Here is a 25,579-nt window from a genome sequence, read left to right as displayed (position 1 = left end):
CTTGTTCACACAAAGTTTTCCTAAACTGCTCATTTTACATTTCATGAACATTCTTCAAGGGTCAGTTCATCCAAATCATATTTTACGTAGTCTGTTGGTAGAATCTGACCATTCAAGTAGCTTCATTTTATTTTGTATGTAATGATTGTAGTACTGACGCTGTCCACCAGCTTGGTGAAGGGACTGGTGGAGTTCCAGCTGCACCACTTCTTATGAAGCTGTGGCAAAGGAGGGAGGAAGTCCTGGAAGGTGCGGACACTCCACGCCCTCGGCCTGGCACAGCCGTTGCCATCCTTGACTGATCTGGATCCAGGTGAGGTGGAGGATTCTAGTGGTGACGGCCAATCGCCTACAGGACCAGTGTCACTGTGTCGCAGAAACCTCTCCCGCTGCTGAAAGATACACGTAGCAAAGTATAAGAAGCTACATGCAGGTGAAAACATCACATGATAGGAAAAATGCAGCTACAATCTTTAATATCTTAGGCAGCTTTTACTGAGTCAAGCATGGGTCAAAAACAGAAGCACTACCTCATCACGAAAGAAGAGGAGGAAAAAATTATTCTAACCAGGCACCAAGGAGAGTGCAGCAGATGTGTATATGTAATAACCAAATTAAGACACCAGTAGGAATATTGTAAGAGCAGAAAACCAAATAGTTAAATCTCAAACAAACAAAGTATTCTCTACTGTGCTGCACTTAAACTGCTGCCAAATCAGCAAATAGCATCTCTGTGCAACAATGTATTCCCTCAGGTGTGAACATTAGGAACAACTGTCTGCTGGTTGCACCTGCTGCATTTCCTCCTCACCTGAATATCTCCCCACAGACTTTCCTGTGTACCACATTAACGGATTAACAAAGGAAGTGTTCTGATTAGCCTAGCTCTGTCACACAGCCAGCCAGCTGAGCATGTGTGGCTCACGTACAAATCTCATCATTATTAAGTATATTAAAACTGTCGAGAGAACAGCGCAGGCTTTGGAACAATTTTAGAGACATCTGTGGTATTGCTGAAGCACAGCTATTACTGTGGGTCGTTTACACTCCGGGACCAAAACAAAGAAGCATTTTAGGAGTCAGAGCCTCATATAGGTCATTTCACTTGAGCTTAAGAGGCTAAATATCGACAACCTGGATGTGTGGAGATCGCTTTATAATGTCTTGGGAGTTGCACTCATCAGAGAGCGATAATCCGTCCCTCAGAGTCACTAGCAGCTAGCTTTGTCTAGACAAGAATTAGCTAGGGGTTTATATAAAATGTTCTTTTCCACGCCAAAGCCTGAGAACACAATAGGAACTTTTAGTCTTGAAAGATGAGGCAAGAACTCAGTGCACTTATACACTGTAGTTCCAAAGGTGAGACTGGGGACCATTTAGGGATATTTGGAAAAGTTTGACGTACTCCCTAGAAAATGGAACAAGCCGAATAAAGTCTGTTGATTTTCAGACGGCGAGGAATGTACCAGACCGTTTTGATCCAGACTTTCTCTGCCTTGATCTCATCAGCCCTGCCTACAGCAACGTTTTCCAATCTTCTCATCGCTGTACTGCTAAATCGAAGCTCTTCTCGGAAAGGGTCTTTTGCAGCGAAAATTTATCAAAAGGGGGTTTACGGCTCAGGGCATCGTGTGTAACACAGGAAGTACCAGGCCAACCTGGAAGCGTACCTGGCACTGACACCGAGAAGATGAATTTTGCAACATTTTCTAAACCGTATTTACATGCACCGAGGACACACACAGGCAGACCACACACACTGTGCGTCAAAGCGTGCATGACACACACCAACACACAAACACACACACAATTGGAGCTGGGAATCTGGCTCGGAAGATAATACTCCATTAGCCTAGGCTGCAGAAAAGCTTGCCAGCCCTTCAAAAAGCTGCCAAAGCTGTTTTATGCCAACTCTTATTCTGAGAATACAAAAGAGCAGCAAGAAAAAAATGCCTGATTGAACTATTGCTTCCCCAACACATGTCCTATCTTTTAATTATCCTCATGTGCCATTGCAACACTAGGTCAGTTCAAAGCACTGAATGCCCCGCCACCTCTGATGTTCACTGTTTCAGGGATCATTTCCTCAAAGCAACAAGATCACCCACGCAGAGTGTGACCTTGAGATTGAACACACAATTTCACTTTCCACTCTATGATATAAGACTACATCCACATCATTTGTTTTTCCCCCAGAGCCATGTCAGTAGCATGTTAAATTAAATGGATGGGAATTAGTTTTACACCTAATTCACATAAACAAAAACGATGGGTTTGACAATAAGCGGTCATCAGATTTGGTACATTTCATCAAGCATGCTTGGGATCTTTGTCCTGTTGCATGACACAATCTGGGCCAAGCTTGAGAGGTCAGACAGATGGCCTACAGAGGAGCTAACAGTTGACTGCAAGGTGCCCTGTAGCTGCAAAACAAGCCCAAATCATCGCCCGTCCACCATCGTGCTGACAGCTGGCATGAGGTGTTTGTGCTGATGTGTTTGGTTTTCACCAAATGTGGTTCTGTCCTTACAGCCAAACGTCTTCACTTTGGTCTCATCTGTCTAAAGGACATTCTTCCACAAATCTTGTGGTTCGTTCAGACGCAAATTTGCAAACCGACACTGTGCTGCCATGTTCTTTTGAATTCAATTCAGTTTCACTTATATACACACACCGCCAAATCACAACAACAGTCGCCTCAAGGCTCTTTATACATTATGGTAAAGACCCTACAATAACACAGGGAAAAGTCCAACAATCAGATGGCCCTCTGCGAGCAAGCACTTGGCGATAGTGGAAAGAAAAAGCTCCCTTTTAACAGGAAGAAACCTCCAGCAGAACCAGGCTCAGAGAGGGGCAGCCATCTGATGAGATCGGATGGAGGTGAGGAGAGGGAGACCGGACAAAAGACATACTGTGGAAGAGAGCCAGAGATTAATAATAACCAATGATTAGGTGTGTAGCACGCAGAGTGAAGAAGAAACACTCGTGCATCATGGGAAGCCCCAGCAGTCTCGGCTATTGCAGAGTTAAAGATTTTCTTCTGGCAACACTTCCAATTAAGTCATACTTGTCCAGTCTTTTTCTAAGTGTACGGTCATGAACTTTAACATGTTAACTATAGAGTGAGACATGCAGCTCTTGGGGTTATTGCAATTTTTCTGATCACTGTACAATCTCATCTTTGGGTGAACTTGCTCGGATGGCTAAACCCGGAAAGATTCTGTCCAATAGTCTTTCTCACTGAACAGTTGACTTTAATAATTGTTTGGAAATAGCCTCATAATCCTTCCCAGATTGATGGGCAGTAACATTTGCTTCTTTAAGGTCACTGATGATGTTTTTCCTCCTTGGCATCACACACCTTAATGCTCCAGACCACCAAACTACTGCTCGTATTCCTTAATTCCATGGAAGCAGTAAGAGTGTCCTTCATTTTTAAAACACTGCTTCTTCATTTTGGCTTACTTGTGTGTTAATAGGTTATATGTAGTTCATTTGGGGCTGCATTTACACAAATTTAAGACCTGCTAAAACCTGTACCTTTTTTCTACTATGACTATCTGGTGAAATTCACTGGTGTGAAACAAGATGTTACCGTGTGAGGTGAGGGGGGGAGGCCACTCGGGCCTGAGGACACAATGAAAACGTCATCGGCACCAAGGTCAAGCTCAGTCAAACCGCTGCAGGAGAGGTCCACATCTGCACTGTGAGATACATCGCCACTAGCAGTGACTGCAGAAACACAAAGACAAGTTTAGACAGTTCTCGCTGCTGACATTACACTTAGCCCAGCGCTCCACATGGGTTTCTTGCTACATCATTCTTCAAGGACCTTTTGCTACTGATGATTTGTGTACTGTAACTCAAAATGGTCAAATGAAGCAACATTCAGAGGAGGCTAACCTTAACTCAGTCATTGTTTGTAAGCTGTGTGTTTTGTCTGTGACCGGAACACATAGAGAGGGGCCTGCACTCCCCTGCTGATCAAACTACTCCCAGGCTGCTTTGTGGGTTAAATGCCACAACCCACAAATCTCTGAGCCTGGGTTCAGTCCCACTGAGAGCGCGAGAGAAATCTTTGGACTGTTCCAGGATGCAGCCTGTGGGCTGCTCCAAAACTAATGCAATTTTACTTTCCACTCAAAACTCGACAGAGTCTTTCTCATCGTTTTAATCTAATATTTTACAACATTTATAGTTTTTAAACCCATTTCACAAAAGCCCGCTGGGAAAATTGTAAAACAAGAAAGAGTTTCCCCGTTTCCTTTTCCAGAGACAGCAGCTTTTTATTTGGAAAACATTAAAGCAGCTTGTGGTTGGCATGAGCACAGATAACCATCATAGCAAAACACACATATAAAAGAGAGCCAAGCAGAGAGAGTCAATTGCATGCTGCTTAACGCACAATTAATCTTAACAAAAAAATGACAGCAATAAAAACACAAGCCTCTTCTCAAACCCCAAGTCTTCACTTTTAAATTAGTGCACTTAAACTTTATCAGCACTTTCCCAGGAAATGAATTAATGACAGATTTATATTCTCGGAAGTATCATTGTCATTCCTGAAATGATCCTCATCAAATGTTCAAGCATGCTATGCAGCTATAAATCGAAATGATTTATAAATGACATCCACAGTAACGTGCTATTCATAGTCTTTGGGCTTGCCACAATGCCTCTCAGTGCATTCCTTGTAAGACTATTACACAGTTTAATTCTGAGTATGAATGCAATTTATTTATTTATTAAATGGCCAGCATAAGCATTCCAGTGAACTAGGCTGTTCACTGGGGGGAGGGCATCAATGTATGTGCAGGTGTGTGTCCTCTCAACCTGTGTGTGGCAGGTTGTTGTTGTCCTGCTCTATGGTCGCCTCCTGGTTGGCCTGATTCTCAGCAATCGGCTGCAGCTCACTGACCTCAGCCACGGTGTTCTGGACTCCCTCCGGCACCTACAACATAACACTGTAAGTTTATCTGCAGAGGAGCTGCCAGTAATGCAGAACTATTTGTTCACCCAGCAGCAGTTTCATGGTCTGGTGTCCCTCTGCCTTTTGGTCAGTTTCAGTACATTCAGTTAAATTCAAACTTTTAACAGCTTCTTTTACATGTAGCTTAAATGACGGATTTATGAAACAGTGGTATGGTGCCAGTTGGTCCACCTTTGGTTTTGAAGGTCTCTTTATAGACTGTGGGAAAGCAAATTTCACAGCTTTCCAAGTCCACTGGTGAAGTTCTCTAATCACATCCTTTAAGAATCCATACAAGGATCACAGATTAGCACCCTAAGTGGTGGAGACATCAGTTTTGGAGTGGGAGTTACTCCAGTCTCCAGGCTAGAGTTTGGGTCAGCCCGTCCTGTGAGCTTGATGTCGGTTTCCAGCAAAGATGGTTCTTACTTGACACGCTCGTCTGTGCGGGAAGCTTTCACATTATAAGCTCGTGGACTGACTTCTTTTTTTAAAAGCATTGTTTTGTTTGCGTTTTCACTCCCTGTTGCTCCCCTCGTCTCCACAATGAAAAGATTTGTTTTTCTCCCCTCTTTGATTAACTGCTCCGTGTTGTCATAGACGTCATGGAAGAATCAAGAATCTGCGAGTCTTGAAACATTAGACATTTTCTTGTAATGTTAATGCCTCAGGTTCCTCCCATTGATTGCCTAGCGACAGGAAAAAAAAAAAACCTCAAATGTGAGATCACAGTTCAACCAACAGACCTCAAATTCAACACTACATGTGATCCTCGTCAAGACATCAGACAGGTTTGAAGTAGACGGTGTGAACGGTTGGAGAAACGAAAAGACAAATGACTCAAACAGAAATTCCTTAATTTAATAGAGATGAATTTATGATCTCAGATCTGTATTATTAGTATTGTTTTTAATCATCATTTAGGACATTTTGTGGACCAGTGTTATAATTAATATTTACATAGTTCAAATATAATAATAAGCTTTTAGTCAAATCATTTTTTATTTGGGTAAAATGGCCTGTATTTGTAAAGTGCTTTCCTAGTCCCTAAGGACCCCAAAGCGCTTTATACACTCAGTCATCCACCCATTCACGCACACATTCACACACTGGTGATGGCAGCTACATTGTAGCCACAGCCACCCTGGGGCGCACTGACAGAGGCGAGGCTGCCGGACACTGGCGCCACCAGTACTTGTTTAAATTATGATTACACAATATAATAGTACCTGTGTTCTAAATAATAAAGACCAATAGGGCTGTTCGATAATGATATGTATCGGATGACGATATAAAAATGTCTGTCGTTTCATTTTACGCTATCGTTTGTTTCATAAATAAACTGTTTACGGCAATATTTTTTCATTATTTTGATGGTCACTGTAGTGGCTTTATTAATTTATTAAAGTTCTCTCTTTCTCTTATATTTAATATAACCACACTACAGACAGACAAGCGTTTGTTTTTATAGGTTGTCGTTAGCAACAACGACGGTAAAACCACCGCGTGTCCGCTTGTTCCACATAAACCTTTCACAATAAAGCTCAAGATCCTGTTGAGACTTTTCAAAATAAACTGAATCACGTGAAAGAGCAGATTATTTACGGATGAGAAGCAAAAAAAAGAGCCGTCGGGTGCTAAAAAATAAACCTTAGACTCAAACGTTAGAACAGGCTTTTCCCCGCAGCACGCCGTGTAATAAATACAAAGAAAACTTATGTCTAAAGATGTATCATTTCATGCATCGTTAAAACACTCGACTCCAGCTACATGACGCACAGCTGGAAACACTTCACGCAAGTCGAGCTGCCTGAGATTCACAGAATATGTTACATTTTTGTGATTTATATCGTTATCAGATGATAGATGTCTTAATATCGGGATATGAGATTTTGGTCATATCGCACAGCCCTAAACACCAATATCAATAATTACATTTATTGTTGGCATTTTGCTGGTAACTGCCGTCCCTCTTACTCCACTATCACCATACTGTGTTTGTACTATCCCAATAGACTGTCAGAGTTGAGCATTACACCCCGGCCGAAGTGAAACAAAGTTAATATCATCCTAGAAATACCGTCTTCTTATTCCACGCTTTTGACTCCTTGCAACATGCAAAGCTACATCACAGCTAAAACTTTAGTTTAAGCCTCCAGTGTGTTTTGTTGGTAGCATGAATACACTGTTAGGACACAAGCCTCTCACAGAGATGTGAAGTGCCTCCTACTTTTCCTAGTGAATATTTCGTTTCAAGAGCTTCCCTTCTTCTGGGCAATTTTCACACTTTTAATCGTCACCATCCAAATTTCCTGCGCTGCATGAAATGTGATGGTTTTCGTGCATGTACAGCACAATCTACAAAATTCAAATCTAGGTTTAAACAGTGTGACTCCATGATGCTCCATTTCTTCTTTTTCAGTAAAAGGAAAATTTACTAAAAAAAGAACTAATTTGTCGATTTAATAAGTGTGCTTAGTGTCCTCGTTCTGTTGACCTTAAACCTTTCGGTTCAACTACAATCTTCACACACATCCTCAGATTATCCTCAAGCACTCTTGAGGATCTTTGAAACCAATCTGTAAAAACTATTCCAATTTTATGGATTTAAAAAGGTGCAATAAATGTAGGATTGTACCTTATTTTTTTCCTAATGTGAATACATTGTCATTTATATTATTCAAACTATAAATATAACGGCAAAATGCCATTTATGTCTCCCTTGTCTGAACACATATTTAGGTGTCGTTTAAAAAAAGATCGCATGTTTACTTGTCCAAGTATGTCAAAAAGCCAACACCTTCTGGGAAGATAATCACTTTTTACACTTAACGGCAGTAATATCTGTACCTCAGAGTTGCTGGATGCGCAGGAGCTGGCCCTTTTTGGACACAGTTTGGGTCTGGAAAAAAGAAAGGAAATACCACAGCAATTCAATTTATATTAAAAGACACATCTGATATTCAAATTTTACGGCTGACCTCAGTTGTTTCCCCACTCTGAGCAGTGTTTTCTCAAAAATAAAAAACTCGACCACAAATGTTCAAATTGACACCACCACATAAAACTGAATTGATATGAGAGCTTTCTGATAACACTAGCCGCCTCAATCCCGGAGCTATTTCCACTCAGTAATTGCTGTGTTACTGTGTGGAAGGATGGGGCCGTGACACATACGCTCCAGTCTGCTTTAACGGTTCACGGGGTGGTTGTTGCTGAGCCGTCTTTGCTATAAATTACACTCTTCCTCTGGGGATTTTAAATTTGTCAGTGCTGATGCTCATTTCAAGTATATGTGAATTCTGACCCCATGCAGCGCTCTGATGTGAACACTGTAGCTGCTATCAGCAGCAGATCTAGCTAGATATGCTTCTCCACAGGTATTAATGTGGATATTAGTATTAAAGTCTTCAAACCACTCGCCTGTTTATCAGGGTCTAACATATCCGTCTGATGTTATTATTTGACTTCTCATGTTCTTAACGTTCACGTGAAGAACTGAAGCATCCAGGAATATTTGAGCAAGTACCCTTTTATTAAAAATGGCTCTCAGCTGAATGAGTTCATATCCAGCTACCAACTCAGGGCAACCCCTGCTGTGACTCTCATGCACCTTGGGCTGTTTTCTGACAACAGGGGATCTTGGGAGTTACCCTCACTGCTGCATTAAACTTGCACAATCCCGCCTGACTCGCCAGGCTAGTTGGTTTCAAATGGTTTCTGTGAACTTGTTTAAGTTAATAGGGAACAACTGAAATAGAAAAAAAAACTGCTACTGTGGGTTTCTGTGAGCTTGATGTTTTGTGGCAATGCATTTCCTGGCTTCTGAATGACTTGTGTTTTTGTTTTTGCTAATTACTCTTTGATTTTATTGAACATGTGTTACTAATTTCCCTGTCATTAACAGTGAGAACGCAAGGGTATTTGTGCCTAACGGATGAGTTGGAGAAACTGAGCTACATTTGAAATCAACACCAATCATATCTAACGGTTTCTCATTGAAAGCTCAACACTGAGACGGGCACATATCCAAACATTTCTAAATTCTGAATCTATCTGGACCAGTAAGCTAAACCAGTCTGCTTGTCAGAACAGATAGTATTACAAACCTCCAAACTTAACCCTCCAGTTTGTGTTCATTGTCCCCTGGGATGGAGAGGGAACAACTTGTAAACTACACCTTTTGACTGACTCAACTGAGTTTTACCTCTCCTCGTTGTCCCTTGTTCCCATTTTCTCCGCCCATTCACTTTCATGCAGCCTCTGTGTTTTTGTGCCGTGGAATTGATGCCAGGTGCTGTACCTTGAATGCCCTGCTGTCTATGGTGAGAATGCTTCACATCAAGAAAGCCGCACAGTTGCAGCCAAACCCAACTAATCACAGAGGGTGACCACATCAGGGACTGAGACTTCCAGCTGAGTCAACATAACAATGTCATGACTGTGTAGGTGTGAGGGTATTAGTCTATGTGTATATAAGTGTGTGTGCGTGTGAATATGTCATCCCGGCTCCTTTATATCTCAGGAGAGATTACCTGTAAAATCACCAGAATTTGGAAGGTTTAATTCTAACAAAAGCAGGGTTTTTACCTTAATGCAAAAATGTCTCTAACTTGTCTTGTAACTCTTTCACTAGCTATTCACAAAAAAAAAAAAAAAAAGAAAAAGGATCATGCTTTTGAGGTTGTAGCGCCCAAATGCTGGGACCGCCTTTTAGGTCAGCAGAATCTGTGGTTTCTTTTAAAAGACTACAGAAAACTAGTCTCTATAGGTTGGCTTCTCTTTAACCCTTTGCCCATTATCTGTGGCCTTTTGTTCTCCTAACGTGTGGGTGTATGGGCGAGTGTATTCAGGAATGAATAAAAGGCCATGTGTTTGACTCTGATCTAGAAATATGTACACTCATTGTTTTTTTTTTTTTTAAATAATAGTAATAATAATAAGCTGATATGCCCATAGTGAGAGCACTAACTTGCCATGCTTATGTTAGTGTAGCATGCTAGCACATGCTAGGCACTGTTAGCCACAGTTTAGCTACGGCTGAAGGGTAATGCATCATTTTTTGGATGGTTTTTGGTCTTTAACCAAAACTGGACAGATGAGAACTTGATAGAAGGAATACACAAAAGGGATGGGATTACTGAAAAGCCTTTGTTCTGTAAATCAATTAAATATGTGTGTTAGACATTTCCCTTAAACTGGAACTTGGTGGTGTAGCTACACAAAAGATCAGATTATTAGCGAACACAATTAACATCTAACGGTAACCTCTAGGAAAAAACAAACATGTAAGCACAAAAAAAATTGCAGTGTGACCTTACAAACCTGAGCGAAAGATGATTAAACCCCAACTCTTCAGGTTCTACACTCTTTTAATAGAAAATATGGGGAAAAAAGAATAAGAAAAAAAACAACTAAAAAATTAGGTAAATAGGAAAACTGAATTCAGGTTGTTATACCTACATTTGAGCCAGTACTGTGAACTTTTCTGAAAAGCCCAAAAATAATGAAGCATAACATCCAACCTCTAAAACTAATGTTTGTTCAGAAATTTAAGTAAATAACTGACATTTTAATGAAAAACATTATAAAAATGAAAAATCATAATCTTAGATTTTTTTTCCATCTTTTTTATAAAACTTTAAATTGTGAAATTCATGGATAAAAGCAAGAGCTTGTGCATATTGATAGATTAACTGTTACAGAAACAAAACACAAACCTTCGCCGAAGCAGCTCAATAGTTACTTTTAAGGGAACAGTGTTGCATTTTGTTGTCTTTGTTCTTCTTAAATGTACTTTAGGAAGCTTGTTGTGGAGTTAAGAAGAAAAGAAAAAAAAAGGTTGTCAGAGGTCCAAAGTAACATGATATTTAGAATCCTCATGCGTCATTCCCTATATGTTGTCAATAGAAACAATGACAGTAAGAAATATAGTTTTAAATAGCTCTATATAGCATTACTATCACTTTGACCTTCAGGTCAGAGGTCAAATATGACATATTTTTAAACATACTCTATACTTTTTATGTGTTGATAATACACACTACACTTGTAAGAATCATAGTTTACGTTCTAAGGCTTTGTGTCAATTTTTGACCAATAAAATCACTAAGTTGACCTTGAACACCTTGATCAATGCAAACCAAACTTTAATGAATTGTTACCATGATTCCCACTGAAGCTTTACCAGAATTCACTCAAAACCTCGTCCTGTTTTTACACAGAATGATAACATGCATGCACTACCAACAACATGATTTTGTTGTTGGTCATGATGTTGGTAATTACCAGTGCTGTTATTCAGGGCAGCTGTGGCATAAATGTTTCATTGGGTGGTGGTCTAATTCATTTGATAAACACTGTACCATATCCATCTCTCTGTCTCTCTATTGTGAGATGTTGGAACTTTGAATGAATATTTAGTCAAAAAAAATAAAAAATAAAAGCTTTAAACAAACAAACATTTCTATCCCATTTTCAGGTAGCAAAGCACCAGCCTGATCCTTTTAACATCGTAAAGCTCTCACAGTCAAGAAAACTATAAAAATGGACTGTAAGTCAAGTATCATTTCAGTGCACAGTGCTGTATTGGATTAAGGTGGTGCTGTTTCCAAAATGTAATGCCTTTAATATAATAAAGTTAACACTTCTATTACCTGAAAATGATGCAGTGGGCACTTGTAAGTATCATAGCGAAGAAAGCAGCTCCACTCACTGCAGCCAGCAGTGTGTCTAGCTTATTGGCAGTATAAGCTGTGGCATGGAGGTCTCCTTGTGGCTCGGTCAGGTTCTGGTAGTGGAATAGAAGAGCAAAACCACGTCCCCAGTGGGTGGTAGTGATCAGTTCCATGATGACCTCCACCATTTCCTGGCTTGAGCCAAACACCAGCTGGCTGCTAGGAGGCCGGTTAGACCCACAAAACCTAGAGGAGAAGGTGATGAGGTCTGAGATGTAGAGGACATCGTGGGGGCAGGCGTCAAGGACAGACTGCTGGGTTTCAGGGCTTACACTTAGACTGTTGGTGGAGTGTGGTGAAGAAATGGTGGTCTCATCCACAACTGTGGTCGGGTTAGTACTAGGGTTGGCATCTCCCCTTAGGTGATATGAGGAGGCAGAGTTGATGGCTTTGTCCCCAGGAGGCACAGCGTCAGGTAGGAGGAGGAGAGTGGAAGGAGGTGGCAAAGATAGGCTGGAGGCAGCATCTGCAGATCTTTTGGCAGAATTCGAGACTTTGGTAATCTCCATTTTTGTAGACTGTTCTTGGACAACTATTTGCTTCACCTCACCATCTTGGAAGGATTGCTGAGTCTTTGAGCCATCACCTACACTCTGAACCACAGGATCTTTAGCCACTGAAGAGGTTTCATCAGCCCCTAAGGTGCCAGGGGCGAGAGTTGCCCCATCCTCTGCATCTTCTTCATCAAATTTAGAAGCAGAGAACTTGGATTCTGAGTCATGACTTTCAAAAACATCAAAGTCAAATATCTCCAGAATAAGCTGGTAATCAATAGGTACAACAAACTGCCAGACGCAGTGTGTCCCAGAGGAGTAGTTGTATGGGAAGCCAGGAGATAGAATTAGGCCTTGAACATCCACCACATCCACCCTGGCACCACAGTCAAAATACACCTGCAACAGGAATTATTTAATTAGTTGTGTCATATATCAAAATCTGCTTTTAAAGTAGATCTAAAAAGTCTTGCATTTTTTAATTTCAGACATTGACACCCTTTCTAAGACCTTAGATAAACAGGACGCAACTCAAAAGGTTAAGCACAAAAGCAAAACCCAATGTCCCACCAGTACTTGCATTTTTGTTATTCTTTGGCATTTCATTGCCAACTAGTGATACATTACACCGTCTAATTCTGAAATTTACTGATTACATTTTCTGTCTGTGTCAACATGTACCACTAAGTCAAACAACAAACGTCACTTGTGGTTAATTGCATAACAAAACCAATTTGAAATGGTAAAATGGACTGGGACTTGCAGCTGTATTCAGAAGTTTACATATGCTCATGTGCATGAATGCCAAGCCCCACCTTGACTCCTCCAAACACACCTCCTGGCACTGTGGTCAAATAGCTGAATCGTTGTTTTGTCTAACTCTGTCTAACCTTCTTGTACAGAAGGGCTGTTACCTTTTTCTTTCAACTGTTTTTCCCCCCAGGGTAAAACAAAGTAAACACTCATTGATCCAAATCATTCAATTCATATGTTCATGGCTACGGGTGAATAAAACCAAGCACCTGGGCATGCAGACTGCTTCTACAAACATTTGCGAAAGAATGGGTCTCTCTCAGGAGCTCCGTTGCCCATTTCATGCTCCCAGCTTTGTGGGAACAGGTTGGGTATGGCCCTTCTTGTTCTACCATGACTGCATGACCATTGCACAAAGCAAGGTCCATAAAAACATAGGTGAGTCTGGTTTGGAGAACTTGTGAGAACATGGCCTGCTCAGAATCCTGAGCTCAACCCAACAGAACACCTTAGGGATGAATTGGAGAGACTGCGAGTCGGGCTTGTTCTTGTCCTGGCAGAGACCAAACGATTAAGCATAGTACACAAATGTTAAAAGGGTTGAGGCTGGAGCTTTGGTAAGGCAGGTAGGTTTAATGTTACCTTGCTTTATCGCTTCCAAAACCAGTTTTAATGTGTGTTTTGGGATTACTGTCCTATTTGAATACCCAAATGTGTCCAATATTCAACTCTCTAGCTGATTTGAGGTGAAGTTGAAGAATCTGGAGTTAATCCTCGTTCTTCATTATTCCATGCGCTTTGTATAATGCATCAACACCGGAACATGAGGCTGCCACCACCATGCTTGACAGCTGGAGTTCTTAGATTTACAAATTTATATTTACTCCTCTAAACATACCTATTGACGCTGTGGTCAAATAGCTCAATCTTTGTCTTGTCTGACTATAGAATTCTCCAGAATGCGTCCCAATTCAGCTGCAATTTACTCGTTTTTCAGATAATTATGTTTTAAAAATATGTAAATATCATATTTAACATCAGTTTAAGTGGGGGGTCCCCTTCTTTGAATGTTTGTATAATGCATGTTACCACACTGTTGAGCAGCTTTTAAAGTATAATTCATTCTTCAAGAATGTGATTAATGCTTTCAAATGGCCTTGTGTAGTTTTTGACACCATCCATTAAACGGCGCTCATATTTAACTTGATATCTGATTGTTCCTTAGTTACAGACTGATTGGTTATTACATTTTTTTTTACCTCATTTAGCTGACTAGGAAATTAATCACAAGAACAGTACTTATATGCACATATTTACAATAATCTGTTGTTGCTAGCTCCATAAGACCTTCCCAACCTGTAAACCTGCATCAATCTACAATTTTCCTTCTTATTATTCAATGAGTTTGCTGAACTTTCTCAATGTTCTGAAAATTGGTCAAACCAATAAGTGCTGTCAAACAAATACTTCATGATGGCAAAGAGAAACTACCAGTTATAGTCAATCATGGTCGCTAACAAGACGATAATAGGCTTTGAGCTTATCAAATTAAAATATATCATACAACCTTCAGCACCAAATATTAAAAGATTTGAGGGTATGATATATTTGAGCCTGTTAAAAGTTTTTTTTTTTTTTTTACTTATATGCTGTATGCTATACAGTCACTCTGCCCTGGAAAAAGAACGGTTAAAACAACTCTTAAAAGCCCCAAATTACCATGACATTCATGTCCAGGAGTGCATGTTAATTTCTGACCACATCTGTATATAGCGCGTTTCTACTCAGGTCGAGCAGTCAAAACGCTTCCTTCTTCAGTGAACTATTCAACTCTGCTGTTCCTCCTTTACATCAAAGCATAGGTTTCACCTGGGTAACCTTGGGGAAGGGGACTGGGGTATTTCTTTAAACATGCTGGCTATAATTCTTCCCAGGTGTTCACTGGTATAAGGGGGACCTTTGCCCTAAGGAGAGGCAGATGCACAGTTGGTTGGGCCAAGCAGCTGAGAAGCAGACCTTTGTAGGGGGGCTGAGTGTTTATGAGCTTTCCTGTTGGTCTTTCCTGTTGTGGCCTGTCAAAAAGCCCTAGTCTGGCTATCCTTCTTTCCAGACAGGTAACAAACCAACAACCACAGGCGACGTTTGTGCTCTAGACTGGGCTGGAAGTGTACTAGATCTCTTTGAGATTATAGTTCACATGGGAGCTGTGCAACCTAGATCGGGGACATGAGAAAGCTAAACTCTGATTGCTACAGGAGTGATCCGCCCCCATCCAGCATTCTGCAGTTAGTTCATTTAAATTGGTAAAACCTGCATGTAATTTTGACTGGAAAAGTGAACCACTCACTCAGCCCTCAGGTCATCAGGATGAAACTAAAAACATTATCGCCAATATAGTCTCATAGGCAGGCCACAGCATATTAAAGACACATGGGGGGGGGGGGGGGGGGGGGGTCAGCTAGGGCAGCACGGCCTTCATAACTAATGAAAATACGACTGTTCTCAGCTGTTTAGACATTTGGAAACATATCCTAGAAATTTCACAATTAGCAAGTCCATAGCTGCACTCACACTCTCTTGAACTTTTTACATGAGTATTATATGATTATTGACTTAAGTTACCCTTATCTATGACCTCACCACTTTGCATAATAGTGAGTTACATAACAGTACCTTAACATGATCCACGTTAGCCAGCAGCAGCTTTCAAATTGTATTTCAATGATCTCAAGAGGCATTTCTACCCAGATTGATGAAAATAAACAAAATGTTAATTTAAAAAAATCCCAGAGGACAAAAAAAAGACGCAGTTAACATCTGCCCTTTCCTCTGCTATCAACTTACGCTGGAACACACATTAAGTACCCATCTCGCTCAGTGCCAAACGTTTATGTTTGTGGGCATTCAGCAGTCTGTCACATTATATCAAAGTACTTGGAATATATGATTTCTGCAGTACATTACAGTTAACTTTACAAACAGTAATAGCATTGCCAAAGACACCAAAGACCAGTGTTTGTAGCATACTAATGACATATTATACAAAATCTTTGCTCACTCTTAGTATTTAAAACTTTCTGACATTACTCATTTTCTCCTGACACTCTGAGGCAACTACATTAGTGCATGACACGTTTGGATAGCCTACACACTTAGTAGAAATTAATGTGATGTGTGTGATGTGATTAATGTGAGGAAAGAATTACACGGATGACATTTGAACGGGCCAAATGCCATTCCTGCTGAAGTTAGAGAGAGTAAGCCGATTAGGGGTTTGCAGCAAGGTTGGGCAATGACGGCACTTAACACCACAAGGGTGCATAACATGGCAAAGAGAAAGATAATACCGCCTCCAGCCAATGGTACCATTAGAAGATACACCTGTGGTATTAATTTCAAAATCCTACGTCGCCTTCTTCTCAAGTTATTGCAAGATTTTCAGAAACTCTGAACTCGGACCTGGAGGTCGAGGTCACTGAGATTGAAACACGTCCCAGATTTTTTCTAGCTACAACTATGACATCTAATTCGCTTCATTCTGGAGTGACTGCATCTACAAATTTGGGTGTAAATAGCAGGGCTGGGCCATATCATACCGTTCACGGTAATACCAGTATGATGTTAGGCATTGATAAGAAAATGAAATCTTGTGATAGAATATGGGTAAAACGCGCATGCGCAGTGCCTTTGTTTTCATATGCACATGGCGGAAAAAGCATGGCGGCGACGGAGAATGAGAAGGGCGAAAGCGGATCGTTGAATGAAACGGATGAACCAGAACTGGTTTGTAAAAATGCTGCAGCTTCAGTGATGTGGAACTGGTTTAGCTTTCGTCCGTCAGATACACAACAAAGCACATTTTTTGGTAGAGCATGCTAGCGGGCCGTCGTTATTACCGAACCGATTTTCTGTGCTACACGGCGCTCAAGAATCTGTCAAAAAAATGTTTTGGTACGACTTTGCTAAGCTACGAAGCCGCACCGCTTGATGGATTGTCGGAGCATTACGGCTGCCGTAGGCGGAGCCTCGCAGAGTGATACGTACTGTGCTTCAACATAATATTACTGTATTGTGTGTATAACCTCTTTTTAAGTGTTGTGGATATTACACATGGTTATGCTGAGGATATGTCGGCCAGTTTCCACTGGAAATGCCTTTTGGTTAAACTGTCAGTGAGGAATTTGCATTTGCACTGTTACATGTTTATATAACTTTAATGCATAAAAACAGCTGCTTGTTTAAGTGAAAATACATTGATGGGGTTTTTTGCACTAATAAAGTTGAGGAGTTGTAAAGTATTTTGTCTCGCGTCAATTATATCATCAGTTATATCGTTATCGCGAATTTTCAAATATATATCGTGATAAATATATTTGGCCATATCGCCCTGCCCTTTCACAATTTAAGGCTTTTTCACAACATAAAATTCTAAATAAATAATTTGAGCCTAGGTAGTCCTGGCAACTTTAACATTGCTGAGGTTAAACCCTTTTTCAAGTAAGGTCTCACTTATTTTAACAAAATATCATCACATCATGACCAGTTCTCATCACAATCAAGAACTGGCGCCAAAATCTTTGTTTTACTCCATTTCTTCGCCGTGTTCTGATGCAGAGATAATGAAACTATTGCACTAACGCCACAGATTGCATGTAAAAGATTAACATAGTTTGTGGAGTGTTATTGTAAAGACTTGGCTTTACAGTTTTTTACTACGGCCTTTTGGCCATAGCTCTTAGTTTTCTGAAACCAGACATGAATGAGGGGTGGATCTGACTGTGAAACTGAGTGCAAATTCCAGAGGTGGGACCAAGTCATTGTTTTGCAAGTCTCAAGTAAGTCTCAAGTCTTTATCCTCAAGTCTCAAGTCAAGTCTCAAGTAATGTCAGGCAAGTCAGAGTCGAGTCTCAAGTCACTGGTGTAAAAGTCCGAGTCAAGTCACAAGTCTGAAACTTTGAATTTCAAGTCCTTTCGAGTCTTTAAAAAAAAAAAAAACGAAAAAATAATGTTGCAGTTATGCTAAATGTAAATATTAGACCATGTAATTTTAAAATCTGTGTTTTTCTCAACACATGACAAAATAGTGAACTTAGAAAATATACACAAATTGTGAAATTGCACCTCTTTAAAATGCAGCTCAATTAAACCTAGCTCCAAGAATAATTTTCACCGACAGTTCTGAGATAAGCTGCATGTTATTCTTGGATGCGGTTGTAGGACCAGCTTTAAAATCGCATAACAAAAATATCATACACATTAAAAAAAACTGTATCACCAACGTAGCCTGGACAACATTTGCTAGTTAGATGAAGTCAGCTATCTCATCTTAGCATATTTATATGCATATTTATAATCATACGGTTCTTGGAGTGAGTGCACACACTCATGAAGTTTAGTAACTTCCGGTCACTGCAACAAGCCCAGGTACAGTTTACCGACGGATGGGTGCAGGACCTTGAAATGCACCGTGTAGAACGAAAGACCATCGTACGTATCATAAGTTTACCAGTCTCACAAATCGTCGTCATAAATACACATTCCTTAACCGTTTATTAATAGGACCTTTGAGCTCAACGGTAATTAATTAGTAGTGGAAATAATTTCTGGTTCATTACAGAAATGTAGCAGTGACAATAATATTGTATGCTGTAATCACTGCGCGGATAGGAGGCGGCTGGCTTGACCGCGGCTCACAAATGACGGCTCACTTTACCGCAGTCTGTAATCGCACTGGGCAATTAGTGATACAAAAAAACCTGTTTTATCCTGTGAATAAAAGTATATGTTTTTGTCAATGTACCATAATAACAGAAGCGAAACGCAATATTGTGTCAGGACAATTCACTATTTATGCACAATAAATAAAGGAGCATAGCGCGACAATTTCTGTTCAGCGCCAGACTTGCTTGTAACCTATATCACTAATTATGTTATGAAAATGACGTATTAACTACAACAGCAGACTGACCTTTGTGGAAATGCTTGGAGCAGACTAACCTGTGAGCTGGAGTGTTCTGGGACGTTATATTTGATCTTTGAATGGCTGCAATCCAGGCCACCCGTCGCCTCTTTGTTACTTCGGAAACATGGCTCGAACAATTTCTCTTCAACGACGTAACCCGATAACAACCGATCTCTTTACCCGTCGGCTTCCCGTGGCTGTCATGCGACCGGCTATTGCAGTTAATAATACAACGGCGTCTTGACATTTTTGTGTTTCTTTTTATCGCTGTTTAACTGATTTTAATTGAAAGCCTGCGTGCGCTAGTACCGCTTGCCACGAGTTCCCAGAATCCTTTGCGGTTCTACCCGTGAATGACGTCACATTTTCAATCTCTATATAATATGCATGTTAAATTTTATATTTGGGGTAAAATATCAAGTCTTTTCAAGTAAACCGGTTCAAGTCCAATTCAAGTCCCAAGTCATTGGTGTAAAAGTCCAAGTCAAGTCACAAGTCTTAGAACATTTTTTCAAGTCAAGTCTAAAGTCATAAAATTAATGACTCGAGTCTGACTCGAGTCCAAGTCATGTGACTCGAGTCCACACCTCTGGCAAATTCCTACAGAAGCTACTTATCAGTCACAAGTAGGCCTTCCCAAAAGGCTGTGTAAGTCTTCCATCCATTAAAGTCATTATCTATAATTGGAATCATGAATCACAGATCTCAATGATATCTATTCCTAATTACAACAACAACAAAAATAACAAGTCTCCAAAGTAAAAGTCTGTGTTACAAATGACTGCCTCCAATCCAGGCCCATTATGTAAGGAGGAGAAGAGAAAAAAGAAAAGAAAAAGTCAGTCCCAACCTATTTATCAGCGTGCTGGGATGTATAGCAACACCTTAAAGCATGTGCATATATCAAAGTTTTTGTTGCTAACTTCAAATTAAAGTGAGTGTAGCTTTCTCAAAAATATAAAAATTCTCAATTTGAATATTTGCCATGTTGCCTTTGGATCTCTGAAATTAAAAAAAAAACAGGGAATACTGATTTGCAAATCCACACACTGTGTTTTTACTGAAATTTTGTACAAGGTCCCATCTTCATTGGACACAGGGTTGTATATGCTAGACTACACATGAAAGGGCCCCAAAGTGCCACGGTGTCTAATGGAAATGGGACATTCTTATAATGCCAACATCTCAGTTCTGTTACATCACAGGCCGCTCTACTGGCAGGCCGCCAATTATTCAAGGATGCCTTTTCTCATGACAAAACAATGGGCCACATTGCTGTTTTGGTGAACCACTCCACAAATGGGGAATGTGGATAATATTTTAATGAAGTGATGCTAATAAGTACGTGGCATAAGAGCAGGCTGGTTATGCCACTGACAGCAGCTTCCCCGGACACAAGTAGACCAACTGAGCACATAATTGTCTAAAATGACTTGTTCAGTAAAATATTGGACCAGCTGCTGTCATTACTGGGAGGCCCCAAGCAAATGGTATTGTTCCAGTTTTCACTTTGGATCACCAGATTTTTAAACCAAAGAAGAACAAAAATAAAAAATTATTCCATGACAGCCATGACAAGTTTGTCTAATTAAACTAACTGTCTAATTAACTAGCTCATGTTGTGCAGCTGATTTATATACCATATTTACTGGACTCTATGCATATACCCTTACTGCTTTCATAGGAACTAAGGAGAGTTCAGGTGAGCGTTTACACAAAACCACAATCCATCTTACCAACAAACTCCTCCCAAGGTCAGACCATGCAATACTCTGGAAAAAAAGACCTACCACCTCAGACTCTACTGGGCTCAATAGCATGTCAAAGTTCAAGGCCTTAGAATTGGGGAAAAAAATAAAACAAGTAAAGCATGTTTGGAAGGTTTGAGACAGGAAAGAAATAATAGAAAACCAAAAAATACAAGCACACAAGTACCAAAACAATAAATAAGGTGTAGTAATAGCCCAGGCAAAGTCCAAACCTCAATCAATTTCAAATGCTGTGGCAGGACCTGTGCATAAAACGGATGCCCTCTACAATGATGTGACAGACTGATAAAGTCATACAAAAAATAATCATTAATAATAATAATAATAATAATTAATAATCAAATAATTCTCATTATGGTTGCTAAAGGAGATTCTATAAGCTATTGAATCATGGGGTGTACTTGTTTTTTCACGACTGCACAGAGTCCCGTGGAAACTCTTTCAATTACCACATGTAGTAATATTATTACAAATTTCAGCAAATATAAACTGATGACAAAAACTACTGTTTATCATATTAATATACCAAATATGTACATTATATTGTAGAAGCTATAAAATACTTTCATAGCTTATGTCTGATAATATTTTACTTTTGTTAAAAAAAAAAAAGTTAAAAAAAAAAAAAAGTGTTTTGTTTTGGGGTTGTTGGTTTGTTTGTTTTTTTTTTTGGGGGGGGGGGGGGGGGGGGGGGGTTGGTTTTACCACCCAGGCTGACGACACCCCTGTGAAAACTGCAACACGAGCTGCTTCTGCTGAAGTTCTGTTAACACACACACTCTGCCTCTCATGCACAAACAGCCTGGGACTGGCTCATAAACAGGCAGGCAGGCCCCTCAAAAGGGGGCAGGAATCCTCACCAGCCCTGTTTACTGAAGAAGTGACACTGCTTTGCAGGCTAGTGCTTGGGTTGCAGCAGCCCACTCAGGACGCACTGAAATCACACTCCACTTGTGAACCAAATCTGAATCAATATCAACATAACTAAACTTTGCCATGCAGTAAACAGTATGAATAAAAAAATATTTAACCAATAAAAATGCGTGGATTATGTCTTCACCTCCTCTCAAATAGACTGGACTTGATGTATCTGGGATACAAGTATGAAGACCAAAGAAAAATAAAAAATTCAGGTAAACAAAGTGACACAGCTGCATAAAAAACAAATTTAACCAAAAGAAAAAAAAAAAAAAGCTTTACTGAAATAGAAAACATAAAATTCACGAGGATGAGAAAAACCTAACAAGATTATGAGTCTCTCTAATTTAATTTAACCACTTTGACTCAAAGTTCAGCAAACATCTAGGAATTCCCCAGAGTTACACTAGTTTCCAAAGATAAGGACTTAAGGGAAACTGCAGCATTCACAGAATAAAGAAAACAAACTCCAAGGCTTAGAAACTCAGAGCTCCAGGTAGCAAGAACCCCAGAATAACAAGGACAGACTGCAATCAACTGAATCTTAACCTCTTTGTGACAGTCTACACAGACAGAAAAAAAAAGCTCTTTGAAGTAATTCTCCACAACTGTGAAAAGGTGCCGATACTCCAGCCCAGGACTTATCGCATATCCCCCTCGTGTCCCTGCCTCTCCTACTGGGATTAAGTGGCTGCACGCTCAGCCAATGGTGAGTTTTTATAAGTAACTGGCACGGCAGTCTGATTAAATCCAGGCATTTCTGGGGTTGCCCTTGTTGGCCGCTTCAGCCCATTTTCATCACAGTTTGCATCAAGAGCCATTTATGAAAGACCTCTTTGAGCTCATGCATGTTTGATCAACTTTGTATTTACAGAGCCATCACTGGATATTCACTGTAGCCTACATGGATAAGTGGGGTGCTGTAAATTATTACAGCTGTGGTTCTCTAAAAGCTATGTGACTGGGTGGGCTTTTCCATGTTTGTGGTGTAAAACCTATTAACATATTTCCTCTAAAAAAAGGGGGGGGGGGGGGTAAAAGTGCTGCTGCTGTGGTAGCTGTTAAAACCTTTGGAACCCTGTGGCGAATCATGACCTTATCTTCACAGTGGTTTCAACTGGTTTGGAGAAATCATTCCCAGACTTTGGAATAAGATTGAGCCAATGTATCACTGATAATTAGTGTTTGGGTAGCACCCCTATGAGAAGCCCAATGCTGTAGGCTGTGCTGACAGAGTAAATTGGATTCAGTCAGGATGCAACAATATTTCCAAGTTTAAAAACATCAGAATTGCCAGAAGAGATCATTTTTGAATATCATCTCCAACATCACTGATAATCCCTGAACCAGTGTGCTCAGTCGCAAATATTGACAAAGCTATTAGAGCCCTTCGCTATGACAAACCCTGAAAAGCTTTCTGCTCTAAAATGTATTGATTTAGCTCTACTAGTACTAAAAGCATGTTTTTATCCCAGGTTTATCCAAAAAGCTTGATCTGACTCAGAGGTGTGCCTCTGTCATATGAGCAGTATATTCATAGTCACGAAGCGAAGCACCTGATTTAACAAAAGTAAACAAACCAGATGATCTTTAAAAATAAATTTAAAAAAACCCTCAGAAGGCAGCACCAGCAGAAACTTAGTTTAAATATTCCAGCAGACAGCACCAAATTAAAACATCATCCAGGTTTTACACCATCTGCATCTCTGCTCATCAGTTCATCTCTACCAACTGCAGATCACTGACAAACTATGGCATGTTAATCCGTTCACAGACCGAGCAGATCCTTCATCAGATATGAGAGTTCATTATTCATTCTGAAAAGAGATAACTCTGCCCTCATTCTGAAACACCGACCAGGGCAACACATGCTTCCTTTTTTTTGTCTGACGGCAATAGAATAAATTCCAAACTTGTTTATGCTCTTCTGGAAAAAAATCAACTTAATACAAGGGGAGCAGAGGACAAAGCCATCATTTACTGTGCCACTTCAGGCAGATAATTGCAAAGATAGTGAGAACCCTATGCACACAGGAACTAAAGCTGGAGACGCTGACAATTCAATATAGTGTGGGCTTTTGTTGTCTAGCTCTGAGGACTGTGCTGCTCAGCCATCATTCTTCATCAGTGGAACTAGACAACTGTTGACAAATGGAAACCACAAAGCTTTTCCTGACCGACAATGTGACAATCGCGTTTGAGGAGATCTGTGCCGAAGGTAACCCTTTATATAACGATACCAGCCATTGTTACAAAAATGGGGACAATATACTGCATCACACAAAAATGGCAAACAGAAGAATCAGGGATCAGAAGACTGAGCGGATGATGCACTTTAAAAATTTTAAAAAAGAGAAAATAAACAGTTCTCTTGTTTTCCTCAGTCACGTGTAGAAATCTCTTATACACTTTAACACCTCTGACTTCTCTCAGGTAATTTCATCAGTGCAACTTCAAAACCTCAACCAATCAACTCTTAAGCGCTCACAGGCACTAATCTGACATTTTAGTGACCCTTTGCCTTCTTCTGTGGTATGTCAGAGACCAGAGAAGCAGTTCCTGCCCATTTGCTTTCCTCTACACCAGACAAGCCTTTGGATCATGAAGTTTTCCTGTCAGAGGCAAAGCTTTGGACGTCACAGTCACAGAGTATGAGAAGTTTCACATAAGGTTAACATGTTCCCAATGTGGTTCTCATTTCAGCAGTTTGGACTGCATGCCATTCTCCAACTCTGAAGTGCAGTAACATCAAAAACATGCCCTTGCCATCAAAACAACTCTTTGAAAATCTTTAAGGATATAACTGCCTCAAAATTTGGAGTTAAAAAAAAAAGGAGGAGGGAAGAAGGAATAAGGACGGATTTTTTTGCCACTTTTTCATGAATGGAAAAGGTGCATGAGAGGAGCTCAAACTGAAGTGAGAGGGGAGGTTTAAAAGTCTGGCTACCGATTACGTGACAGGGGTTATTTTTGCTATATAGCCACGTGGAAAATTGTGATATAATAAAAGTAAAAACAAGTAAATAAATTAAGAAATAATACATTAAACGACTGAGAACCTCGTTACACAAAATGCCAAACCACGAACTGACCCCAGGGTAATTCCGATAACCTGTTTATGTTAAATAGTTGTCTCCTGCTCAGCTTTCACAATGAGATGCGGCGCGCTGTGAGGGTCATGCTAATGTCCCGTCCTGTTAGCAAGCACGGCGTAGGCGAACTTTAAGAGTAAAAGCTGTAAATTTAAGGGGGCAATGCTAATTGCAAAACTTCTCCCCAGCGTAAAGTAAAAGCTTGCTTGTTCTTCGAAGCGGAGTACCCTTCTGATATACTCTGCTGAAATGTTATGCAACCAAAGGCATTTAAAGGTTTACATTACCATATTTTGAAACTTAGTTCACACTACGTACTGCTTCTTGCTATCGCCTACACACAGAGACGTCTGTAAGAACTTCGTTACGTTGGTAAAATAAAGGCTGATGGTAACAGGCGGACTGCATTTAAATTGAAAACGTAGCTAACGCAATTGCTCGTCGGACGTGTGCCGAAATGAACGGTGGCGCCTGTTTTATCGTATAGTAGCTGGGTTCAACTCTCTCGGGGTCAATGAGTTTACCAATAAGCGAACAACTGTAGAATATCACGTTTTCCGAACGGAGTTCGCGGCTCGGTTCTCTACACAAGTGAGCACGACACTCAAAACAGAGCTAAGAACGTGTGATTTATTTTTGCAGCAAAGAAATGTCAACTTACTTTCTGTGCAACGCATCCCATCACGAAGAGTAGATATGCTGTCATACAAACATGCACCCCGAGCGACGTAACGTAGCTCATTTTTGCCTAATTGTTTCTTTTTAACGCCACGCACATTGAACTGTGTATCCCGCTCCTCTGCTTCCCTCTCATTCACCTGAAGTGTCGGGAGCGCGCTCCCATCGTTCATGGGCAAACACGGACGAACGCTGGACCGGACC

At 40.3% G+C, this 25,579-nt stretch overlaps 1 protein-coding gene across 4 annotated transcripts in view; it reads right to left on the bottom strand.

Annotated features, from left to right (window-relative positions):
* The window catches only part of LOC113033273 (uncharacterized), a 26,899-nt gene extending 1,320 nt beyond the window's left edge, over positions 1-25,579 (bottom strand). Inside the window, exons 1-6 of one of the 4 annotated variants that reach the window (XM_026186913.1) lie at positions 25,359-25,579; positions 11,629-12,602; positions 7,823-7,874; positions 4,837-4,954; positions 3,599-3,735; positions 159-392 (exon numbers count right to left, since the gene is read on the bottom strand). In XM_026186913.1, the coding sequence (XP_026042698.1) occupies positions 159-392; positions 3,599-3,735; positions 4,837-4,954; positions 7,823-7,874; positions 11,629-12,602; positions 25,359-25,439 (1,596 nt within the window). In that variant the 5' untranslated portion in view covers positions 25,440-25,579. Of the gene's footprint in view, positions 1-158; positions 393-3,598; positions 3,736-4,836; positions 4,955-7,822; positions 7,875-11,628; positions 12,603-24,984; positions 25,153-25,358 lie in introns of those variants that run through there. The other 3 variants (XM_026186914.1, XM_026186915.1, XM_026186916.1) reach the window with 3 other exon arrangements.

This window comes from Astatotilapia calliptera, chromosome 12, assembly GCF_900246225.1.
Source record: "Astatotilapia calliptera chromosome 12, fAstCal1.2, whole genome shotgun sequence".
Lineage (NCBI taxonomy): Eukaryota > Metazoa > Chordata > Actinopteri > Cichliformes > Cichlidae > Astatotilapia > Astatotilapia calliptera.
This window is presented reverse-complemented; position numbering and strand designations above follow the sequence as displayed.